Consider the following 10,858-nt stretch of genomic DNA (forward strand, 5'->3'; position numbering starts at 1 on the left):
GCAGGGAGCCCCTCCATCTAAGGTTCCCACGGCTCCCCACCCTGGCCCCAGCTGTTGGGGCCGCAGCTGTCCCTGCCAGCTTGAGCCCTGGGAACCACAAGACAGGGGCGGACAAGAGGAGATGCTGACTTGTGCCAGATGTGGGGGCTCAGGAAGTGGCCAAAATGGGGGGTGCAGAGGCAGGAAGTGAGGGTGCAGAGTGTTAAAGGGAGGTCTGAGGCTGTGTGCCCAGATCCTGGGGTAATGGAGGGGGCAGCAGCAGGGAGTCCTGGGCCATGGCTCGCTCTCTTCCAGTGATGTTGGGCGCCTTCTCCAGCTGTGCAGCCCTGAGCAGTGGCTCTGGGGAGAGAGGCCAGGGCATGTACCCCAGGCGCAGCCAGCATTGGGTGTTGCAGGGTGTGTGTTGAAGGGAGGGGCAGCTGGCCCCAGACATGTACTACCCTGTCCAGCATCCCCAACCCTGAGGGCTGCCCCTCTGGGGTGTGGCACAGTCTAACTGTCCTGCCAGACGGGTCTGGGGCATGGCTGGGTGTGAGCTAGTGGAGAATTGTGTGTGCTGGCAGGTGTGGGGCCAGTGTGTTCATGTGTGTGTCACTGAGAGATAGAAAGATGGAGGGAGATAGAGAAAAACAGAGACAGATATAAAAAAGGAAACTAGGAGCAGGCAGCACAGAGAGAGGAGACAGAGAAGTATAGAGACAGAGAGATAGAAAAGGAGACACCGTAGAGACAGAAGTTAAGCGGGACATGAGCATGGGCCAATATGGCATATGTCTCCTGAGGAGGGGACAAGCAGGGACAGGACACTATCACCCCATAGAGGCCGATGCGTGTTTGTGAACTCACACTGGGGGCCATGAGACCCAGCCTGAGGGCCTCTCTCAGCTGTGGGATCTGTGAGCCACGCATGTGTACGTGATGTGCATGGGTGTACAGATGTGTGTGCCATATGTGTGCAGGCTGGATCTGTTGTGTATTTGGGTGTCTGTGTGTGTACATGTGGCTGTGTATAGGTTGGATGTGCCCATCTGCACGTGTGAGCTGGGCATGCCCTTGGATCTGTGTCTGTATGTGTCTGAGTGGGTGAAGACAGCATGTGCAAGGCCTTGGGCCGGTGTGCACACTTTGTATGAACACGTGTGATTATATGCGCACATCAGTGTATGAGCTGTGTGTGCCTGGCTATGTCTTGTGTGAGCTGGGGGAATGGGGGTGTCTGGGGGTGTACTGTGTGTGTGCACATCTACATCTCGATATGTGTAACCCAGGGCTGTGTGTGCCTGCGAGTGTGTGACAGACCATGTGGGTGCCCACTGGCCTTGCGGGGGCGGCAGCTCTTGCCCGGTCCTGCCCGGTGCGGGCGGGGGCACGATGGGGGGGGAGGTGATGTATGGGCTTGGGAGGCCCTCATGCACTTCCACCCCTCCCAGAACCCAGCCCTGCGGAGGCGTCCCAGGACCCTCAGCCAGGGCTGCTGGGCCCGCGTCCCTCCTCCGCCCGCCAGGCCTCCCTTGGGGGGGATGCGCCCCCACAGCCCCCGCTCGGCCCCGCCGCCCATCCCGCTTTGTCTGGCAAATAAAGCGCGAGGCCGGCCGGGGGGAGGGGGTGTCTAGACGCCGCGGCCATTGTCCCAAGCGAGGGAGGGGAAAATGTGGAGGGGGAGGGGCGGGGGGCCCCAGGCCCGCTGGGGAGGGGCTCGGGCTGCAAGGTCCGGGCACAGAAATCGAAGAGGAGCACGTGGGCTCGCACCCCCCCCCCCACCTCCCTTCCCAGGGCGGGGACCGGGCCGGGCCGCCGGATCCGGACGGGTGGGGGAGGGAGCGGGGCCGGGGCCGGGGAAGGGGCGCGGGTGCCGCAGCGGCTCCGGCTCCCGCGGCAGCTCCTGCTCCGGGTTTTGCTGCGCTCCAGCCTGGGAAGTTTCCTCCGAGTTCGGAGCTGCGAGAACTTCGCGCCCCCTCCCCGCCCTCCGACCCCCGCCCCGCGGGTCTGAGAGTTGGGGGTGGGGGTGGGGGTGGGGTGGGGCTTTTGTACGAGGGGTCCCCGCCCTGGGGGCACTTGAGCTCCAGTCGTGACCTTCCCAGGACTCTGGATGGGCGTGGGTGGAGAGGGAGCCCCAGATTCTGGGTACCCCCCCCCAATTTTGAGTCCCTTGGTCCCCGCATCTCGAGCTCCCAGTCCCGGACTTCTGGGTCTCTACATCCCCAGCCCTGATCGCTCCTGGGCCCCTGTGTTCCTCGCCCCCCTGTCCCCCGGGGCTGGCACGCAGTCCGGGCTCCAGCGCCCCTGCCCCTGCTCCTGCCCGTGCCCCTGCTCTGGTCCTTGGCTTCCAGGGTCCCCCCACCAGCACCAGACTTGGGGGTCCTTGCACTCCGCTCTCCTCCCTTCCTCCCCCCATTCGTTCCACCCTCAGGTCCCGACCCCTCACCTGCAGCCCCGGGTCCCGCTAGCAGCAGCAATAGGAGCGGTGCCCGCACGGACGGCAGCGGCGACATCAGGCCGCGGCGGCGGACCCGGGTCCCCGGCCCCATGGCGGCCCGCCGCGACCCTCCCTCCTCCCTCCTCCCTCCTTCCCTCGGCTCCGGGCGCGTCCCGGGCCAGCCTCAGCGCCGCCAACTTCGCCGAAGTGAGGCTGTGGGGCCGCCCCGCCCCCAGCCCTGGCGGTTCGCTCCGCCCAGGGGCCAGCCCCGCGCTCCCCGCCCCTCGCCCGGCCTCCCAGGGTCCCTGCCCACCCTCCACCCATCCACACAGCGTGGGACCCGCGGACCCTCAGAAACTCAGGCCGGCCACGCGGGGAGATGCGGGACCAACCAACTCGCAATGGCAGACACACCCAGTCTGGTGATTACCTCTGCTCCCAACACACCCAGAGCCAGAGACACATAGGGCCCGGACACAAACACAGACCCCCCAGATACCCCGAAACTGAGACGAGGCAGGTCTGCGAGGCTCAGGAGCACACAGCCACCACGCACAAATGCAGACACATGCACCGAACTTCACGGGGACTTTAAATCTCAAACTTTGGAAAACCTGAAACTCAGGCCCAGCCAAGCCTTGAGCCTGGGGCCGTTTGCAGCCTCCGACCTCAAACACAAGCTAAGAGGAGTTGCATGAATAACGGCAAGATGCACATACTCCTAACACCCCTTCCTCTTCACAGCCCCGTGTGAACCCCAGAGGTGACTCCAGTCCCACCCCATACTCCACACAGCTCTGCCACTCAACTGGATCAACTGACTTTTCCAAAATGTCTCCATGGTGAGAAAGGGGACCCCTGAAAGGCCACCCCACCGGCCCAGCCCTGGAGGAGCTGTCATTCTGCGGAAGAAAGAGCCAGACACAGATGCCCCCAGCACTGGGGACTCAGGGCTGGTCAGAGGAAGGGGCAGGGTCTGGGGAGGGCTCAAAGAAGGGCTGGTGAGGGTTCTGCCTGGAGGGTGGGCTCCCTATTTCTTCATTCATTCATTCAGCAGATAGGTATAAAGCCCAGCTCTCTGTCTGGCTTTGTTCCAGAGGCCGGGTGCACCTTTTACCTCCAGAGAGGACTTCCCAGAGAAGGATCCAATGGGGCTCAGCCTGCATGAACTGAAGGAATGACATCCCAGCAGAAGGACAGCCCTACATCCAGAGAAGGGGCAGAGTCCTGAAGGAGAATGGGCAGGCCAGGGGTGGGGCTGGCCATGAGCGGGAGAAAGAGGTCAGGCTGGCCCCCTGTAATCTGGCTTAGTGATGAGGCTGCAGGGAGGAAGAATGGGTTGAGGGTGATGAGGACCATGCAGAAGGCAGCTGAACATTGGGGCTGAGCATACAGGAGTCCTGACATGGGCACCCCTGAGGTCTTTGAGCAATTTTAAGACTTTTTCTTTTCTTTTTTAAAAATTTAATTTGAGAGAGAAAGAAAGGAAGGGAGAGAGAGAAAGATGAGAGAGAAACATTCACCAGCCACCTCCTGCACATCCCCTGCTGGGGATCAAGCCCACCACCTGGGCATGTGTCCCAAATCAAACCGGTGACCTCTTGGTGCATGGGACCATATTCAACCAATTGAGCCAGAGCTAAAACTTTTTCTTTTAAAATACTTTTAAATGCACAATAATACAATTTCCATATGCCCTTGGTCCATACTTACCCACACTTTGCCACATTTGCTTTATAATTACATATATACTCCCTAAGAACAAGGGCACTCTCTTATCTAAACACAGTACAGTTTCCCCCTCAGTCCATATCCAAAGTTTTCTGTTGCCCCAACAATATCTCTGTAGCATGTTTCTTTGCTGGTCCAGGATCTAATCTCTGATGATGTGTCGTATTTAATTGTTATGTTTCTTTTCTTCTCTTTTTCGTTTTACTGATTTTAGAGAGGAAGAGAGAGGAAAAGAGATAGAAACATCAATGATGCGAGAATCACTGATCAGCTGTCCCCTGCACACCTCCTACTGGGGATCCAGCCCGCAACCCAGGCATATGCCCTGACCGGAAATCCAACAGTGACCTCCTGGTTCATAGGTCAACATTCAACCAGAGCCACACTAGCCAGGTTGTTTCTTGTTGTCCTTTAATCTGAATTGGTTCCTCAGCCTTTCTGTCTTGCACAACGTTGACATTTCTGAAGAGTCGAGGTCAGTTGTTTCACAGATTCACTAGGCCTTCTGGTTCCCCTTGACCAGGTTCAGGTTGTGTGTCTGACAGCATGGCTGATCCTTCCCAGTGCATCGGTGCATCGTATCAGGAGGCACCTGACATGAGTTCCCAGCATTTCTGGGGTTCAACTTTGATCACTTGAGTGAAGTTGGCCAAATTTCCCTATTGTAAAGTACCATTTTCTTCCTATCCCCTTCCCCATAATAAATAAATGTCAATATCAGATGGGGAGATACTTTGAGACTGTGTGAATATCCTGGTGCCCATCAAACTTTCATTCACTGTTTTTGGCAGTTGTTAATAATTTCCTCTGGTGATTTGTTTTTTAATTGAAGCAAAATTTACATAACATAAAATTAACCACTTGTCTTTTTATTAATTTTTTTCAAATATATCTTTATTAATTTCAGAAAGGAAGAAAGAGAGAGAGAGAGAGAGAGAGAGAGAGAGAGAGAGAGAGAGAGAGAAACAATAATGATGAGAGAATCATTGATTGACTGCCCCCTGCACGCCCCCCACTGGGGATGATGCCCACAACCTGGGCATGTGCCCTGACTGGGAATTAAACCGTGACGTCCCGGTGAACCAGGCCAGTCAACACCAGTTTCCTTTTTAAAGTGTAGAGTTCAGTGGCATTCAATGCATCCATCACCTCTATCTTGTTCTAAAACATTTTCATCACCCCTAAAGGAGACCCCATATCTATTGGCAGTTGCTCCCCATTTCTCCTCCCCCAGCCTCTGGCAACTACTCATCTGCTTTCTGTCCCTGTGAAGTTGCCTGTTCTGGACATTTCATATAATGGAATCATATACCATGTGGCCTTTGTGTCTGGCTTCTTTCACTCAGCATGATGTTTTCATCAAGGTTCCTTCACATTGTAGTGTGTGTCAGTGCTTCCGTCCCTCTTATAGCTGAGTAATATCACACTAAATGGCTGCACCACGTATTGCTTATTCATTCATCCACTAATAACTTGGGTGGTTTTTAAATACAGGAAGAGGAAGATGTGAAGAAGGCAGAGAAGTACCATTGGACAGAAAGGAGAAGCATGAAAAGCCAAGGGTGAAAGTTGAATGACTGACCAGAGCCTGGCATCAGAGATGACCCACAACCCCATTACATGAGGGGGCTATATGCCATCTTACGGTGACTTGCTGGAGGCTTCTAGAGGAAGAGCTGAGATTGGAACCCAAGTCTGAGTGACTCCAGGCCACATGGAAAGTGAGGGATTGGGAAAAGAAAAAGACTAAAGTTACACAAGAAGGGGCACAGTATGACTCACAAGGAGTGTGCTGAGTCAACAGGCCCGTGGGCCAGGCCCAGCTTGAGTCCTCCCCATGCCTATTACCCCAGGAGAAAACCCAAGTCCCGCACCCTGTGGATGGGGGCCTGACCTCTGGCCCGTCCTGCCCCGCTTATCATCAGACTGAGCCAAACTTCACCCCCACCCAGCAGGACTTGTACTCTCCTGGCCTTTGCCCTCTGCCTGGGATCCCAGTTGGACAGGGACCCTTTTGCTTCCTTTCTAAGCAGGAACTCACAGGAAATGTGTTCTCTTTGAAAATGCGTTTTCCTCTGGTTATATAAGGCATGCTCTACTATTTCCCACACATGCCACCCCTTTGCCTATTCTGGTCCCTCTTTCTAGCGTGAATCCCCTCCCCTCATTCATGTACCTGGTGAACTCCTGTTCATTCTTCAAGGTTCCAGCTCTAGGAATCCCTGCTCCCCACCCCTCCACCCCCTGCCCTCAGACCCAGCTCCTCCGCCACCCCGGGCTTTACCGGGGCCCTCCTGCCCTCCAGCTCAGTCTTGCCCACAAGGGGATGTGTCCTGCTCTGTCCCCTCCCTAGACTAGGAGCTCCCCAGGGGCCAGGCATCATCCAGCATGGGGTGGGCACAGAAGGGGTGACATGGGAGGTTTTGTTGACTTAGGAAGTGGCTGAAGGAGTTGAGATGCCCAGCCCAGAAGGGCCACCACGGGGGCCTAGACCACTCTCTTCAGTACCATTTTTGGGGTCTGGGGTCCAGAAAAGAACCTGGGGCAAAGGTAGGGGCTTTAAGAAAGGGGGGCTAACTCCTCCCCTGACCCATCTGAGAAAGGGTTTTCTGCTGGAATGAATATTCTATGAGATGCTGAGCTCTCCATCTCAAGGATCAACCCATGGACAAGACACACATTTTGCTAGGCAGGAAGTCCAGAGTCTACTACTCTGCTGATACAGCAGCCCCTGGTCTGTGGCAAACAGAGAGGAGAGGGAGCAGTAATGATGAAAATATAGGCTAAGGATAGCATGAGGAGAGTGGGGACAAAAGGAAGACACATTTACAGAGCTTCTACTATGTGCCAATCCCTTTCTGAAGGCCCCATGTCTTCAAAGGAACCCACTCAGCAAGGAGAAAGTGGGGTCCTGGCTTCAGGGTCCTTCTGCTGTCCTCCAGCCACATGGCAGGACCAGCCCCAAGGTGTCCTGATCCCTGGGGGACAGGACAGTTAAAGAGACCATTCCCACGGCCTTGCAGGGGGCAGCCACACAGTTCCCAAATGGTGGGGGTAGGGGATGCTTGAACCCTCCCCCTGGCCCTGCTGGCTTCCTTGGCTGGGGACTGCATTTCTCCTCAATGAGTCAGTCCCCAGGGATTGGGGACCTGGGGCCAGACCAATACACAGCTGCTGGGCTCAGGCCTGCTGACCAGGAACCTGAGAACATGCCCTTGGCTTCTCTGCTGGTACCACGTCCTGCCCTCTGCATGGAAGCTAAGCTGGGGCCAGGCCTTGCTGCCCAGGCAGTGAGCTGTGCCAGACCCAGCAGTAGTGAGGGTGGGTCCTTGGCAAGAGTGGGATGGCTGGACCCAGGGGCTGTGGGCTGCAGACCCAGCCAGGTCTCCTGACCACTGCCTTCCTCTCCTGCTCAAACCCTCCAAGGCTCCCCACTGCCCAGGGCAACACCCTTCCCACCTTCCCAGCTTCACTTTCCCATCTCCCAGCCTTTCTCATCTTTGCACAGGCTGTGCCCACTGCACACGCTCCCTTCTCATACCCAGAAGACTCCATTCATCTGACAGCTCACTCTGACCCTCCAGCTCTTCCTCCTTCAGTTATTCAACAAACATTGACTGAGTCCCTACTTGGTGCGAGGCCCTATTATATATAGGTAGAGAGGACCAACACGGAGCAAGCTTCTTCTACAAGAAACAAGACTGCCAACAGCCAGGCTGGTGGTGCTCAGTGGTTGAGCATTGACCTATGAACCAGAAGGTCAGGGTCAGGGCACATGCTCGGATTGCAGGGGATTGCAGGCTCAATCCTCAGTGGGGGGTGTGCAGGAGGCAGCCGATCAATGATTCTCTTCCATCATTGATATTTCTATGCCTTTCTCCTTCTCCCTTCCTCTCTCTGAAATCAATAAAAATGTGTTTTGTTGTTGTTGTTGTTGTTGTTTTTTAAAAAAAGACTGCAAACAAATAAAAACCGTGAGGGAGGAAGAGATTTTGGTGCTGGGGAGGAGAGGTCTGTTCTTGCTGATGAGTGAATATGAGAACTGAGACCTGAAGGAGAAAAAGCCAGTGAGGCAAACAGCTAAAGGAAGGGTGTTCCAGGCAGAGAGAACAACATTGCAAAGGCCAGAGGAGGAAAGGTCAGGTGGATGAGAGGAACATCGAGGAGGCCAGGGTGCTGCGTACAGAGAGAGCAAGTGGGGAGGAGGCCAAGGATGGGGCCCAAGTCCCAAGGGGCTGAAAGGTCTGGGATCCTGTCCCAAGCACAGTGGATGCCACTGGAGGGTTTAGCCAAGCGAAGCTGATCTGGGGGTTGGAAAAGATCACCCTGGAAGCCCTGCCCTCTCTTCTCCCAGGGAGCCTTCCTGCAGCTACACAGCTACACACCGTCTCCTCTGGCTCCCGCCATCGCTTCCATCTCAGCTCCCACCCTGCCATGTGATCCTGCCTGGCTCCACATGAGGTTCTGAGCTCTGTGGGCATCTGTCTTGCTCACTGACGAATTTCCAACATCTAGCATGGAGCCGGGTACACAACAAGTGAAAAAACTTGTCAGTTGACAAAGGAATGTGCTCCGTATATCTTGGAGCAAAGCAGGACCCGGGGGGCTGGAACCCAAACACGCCCAGCGTCAGCTTAGCTGTGTTCCTGTCTGGACGCAGACACATCCAGCCCCCATTAGATCAGGACCAAGTCAGAAGAAGGGCGGGAGGCCTGGGGGCTTCCTGGAGGAGGAGGGGATGTGAGAGCTGCATGTGGAAGGAAGGAGAGTTAGGAGAAGGGAATTCACACCCGTTGGAGCACCGCCTGGCTCTGTAGCTCTGGGCACGATAAGAGGGCAGGGCACTCCCCACCCCTTCTGCGGGCTGTGGCTTCCTTGCCTTAGGACCCTCCATTGGGTGGGACAGCCAGTGGATGTCTTGGCCGCCTGGGCCCTGGGTTCAGACCACCCAACCTTCCATGGCCATGGCCTCCCTCGGGGCCTCATCTCCTCCTGCTCCTCTCTGAACCATGAGGACCTGATGTCCTCTACCTTTCTGCCCTTGCCTCCCTGGCTCCTGAAGCTTATCTTCCTTCCCACAGGTGTGTCGCTTGTCCTCCCCGCCTTCCCTCTTGCTTCAGAGAAGGGGAGCACCTCCCCACATCCCCTCCACTCTCAGGACTTTTCATTCCCCCCTCCCTTGGCCATAGGTTGAGGTTTCTTCTGTGAAAAAGTAAAATTCATAGCGAATACGCATCTCACATTCCTCACCCAGCCTCCAAGCTCCTGTCTCCGTCCCCACGGGCTCCATTCTTCCCCTTTACCCTCCACGCTGTGCCCCAGAGGCTGACCTCTCCGGACGGTCCTCCGGCTTCCAGGTTTGGCCAGCAGGAGGTACAGGCAGCAGAAGAAGCCAGAGGAAGAATGGGATATTAGTTCTCCCACATCCCTCTTTGTAAGGTCACCTCAGTTGCCTGTGTCCTTTGACCAAAGGCCCTGTCCACACCGCTCTCTCACTAGGTTCTGTTAACCTCCTTTCTTCCTCTTGCCCAGTCAGGGAGACCTGGAGACGGCTTTGGCTCTCGCCCCATTGGCTTCCCCGGGCCCTGCCGGGTATATAATGGTCCCTGGAGCACACCCTATTTGAACGTGCCGGTTGTTTCCTCCAGGCTCCCCATGGGTGTCCCCACGCTCTCTCCCTGTTCCTCCCTGCTTCACTGCCCTCGGAGCATCCGAGCCCTCTGTCCTCAGCTCCCACTCCAGGGTTTCCTCCCTCAGGTTTACATGGCTCAGTCCTCTCGGTCTCTCAGCGCCTTCCGACACCAGGAGCCTGCCCTTCCTCCCCTCCTCCCCTCCTCGCCTCCTCGCCTCCTCCCCTCCTCGCCTCCTCCCCTCCTCCCCTCCTCCCCTCCTCCCCTGCGGTGACACCCAGCGCCTGCTTCCCCCTTCCTCTGCGGCCTCTCTCCTGTGCCTGCCCCTTAGGTGACGGGGACCCGGGCTCTTGACTGCAGTCTTGTTCTCCACTCTGTTCTGGGCGACTTCACCCTCTCTCCCAGTGTCAGTGCCTTCCGTTCCGCTGGGCTCTCTTTGTCTTTAACCCATTAGATGTGTCTAGGTCCCTGCCCCAGGGGCCCAGCCCCCAAGTAATGTTTTAGACACACAGATCTGTTCGGGACCCTTTCCTGCTTGCCCCCATCGCGCTCGGGACCAATTGCACGTCTTCCCATCCCAAACTTTCCTCGTGGTCTCACGGAAGTGCTAAATCATCAGGGCACGGAGCACACCCTTGCAGGGTCAGCGCCAAAGCCACCTCCTCCAGGAAGCCTTCCCTCGCCTCCTCCTAGGTAAGTCCCCCCCCCCCCACCCCCGTCCCCAAGTTCTTCAACAGCTGGGGCCTGACCACACCGGGCTGGGAGCGGCGGCGCCTGGCTCCGTCCCCACCCCACCCGCCCCTGTGGCGGGGCCAGCAGCTTAGAACGGGTGGTTAGAAACAGATGAATGAGTGAAAGCATGAACGAGTGCAAGATGGAAGGGGGTCTGGAGGCTAGAGCTCCGAGCTGGGAGACGGAGAGGCCGAGGTTGGGAGGGCCCAAAGCCCAACCGCCGCCCTGCAAGCCCCTCACATCCCGGCTCCCACCGAGCCTCTTGGCCAGAAGACGCGCCAGGACTGGCTGAAGCTGGAGAGGCGGGCTCCGGCCGAGCCGCAAGCCGCTACTGGCTCGTTGTCCAGGA

General features: G+C 56.8%; 1 protein-coding gene across 1 annotated transcript in view; it reads right to left on the reverse strand.

The window, feature by feature from the left end:
• Positions 1-2,557, reverse strand: part of NOTCH3 (notch receptor 3) — a 32,444-nt gene extending 29,887 nt beyond the window's left edge. Inside the window, exon 1 of the mRNA XM_080676650.1 lies at positions 2,426-2,557. Within this exon, the coding sequence (XP_080532776.1) occupies positions 2,426-2,528 (103 nt within the window). The 5' untranslated portion in view covers positions 2,529-2,557. The remainder of the gene's footprint in view (positions 1-2,425) is intronic.
• Between the last annotated feature and the right edge of the window lie 8,301 nt (positions 2,558-10,858).

The sequence above is a fragment of the Plecotus auritus genome (assembly GCF_963455305.1).
Source record: "Plecotus auritus genome assembly, chromosome: 6".
Classification (NCBI taxonomy): Eukaryota; Metazoa; Chordata; class Mammalia; order Chiroptera; family Vespertilionidae; genus Plecotus; species Plecotus auritus.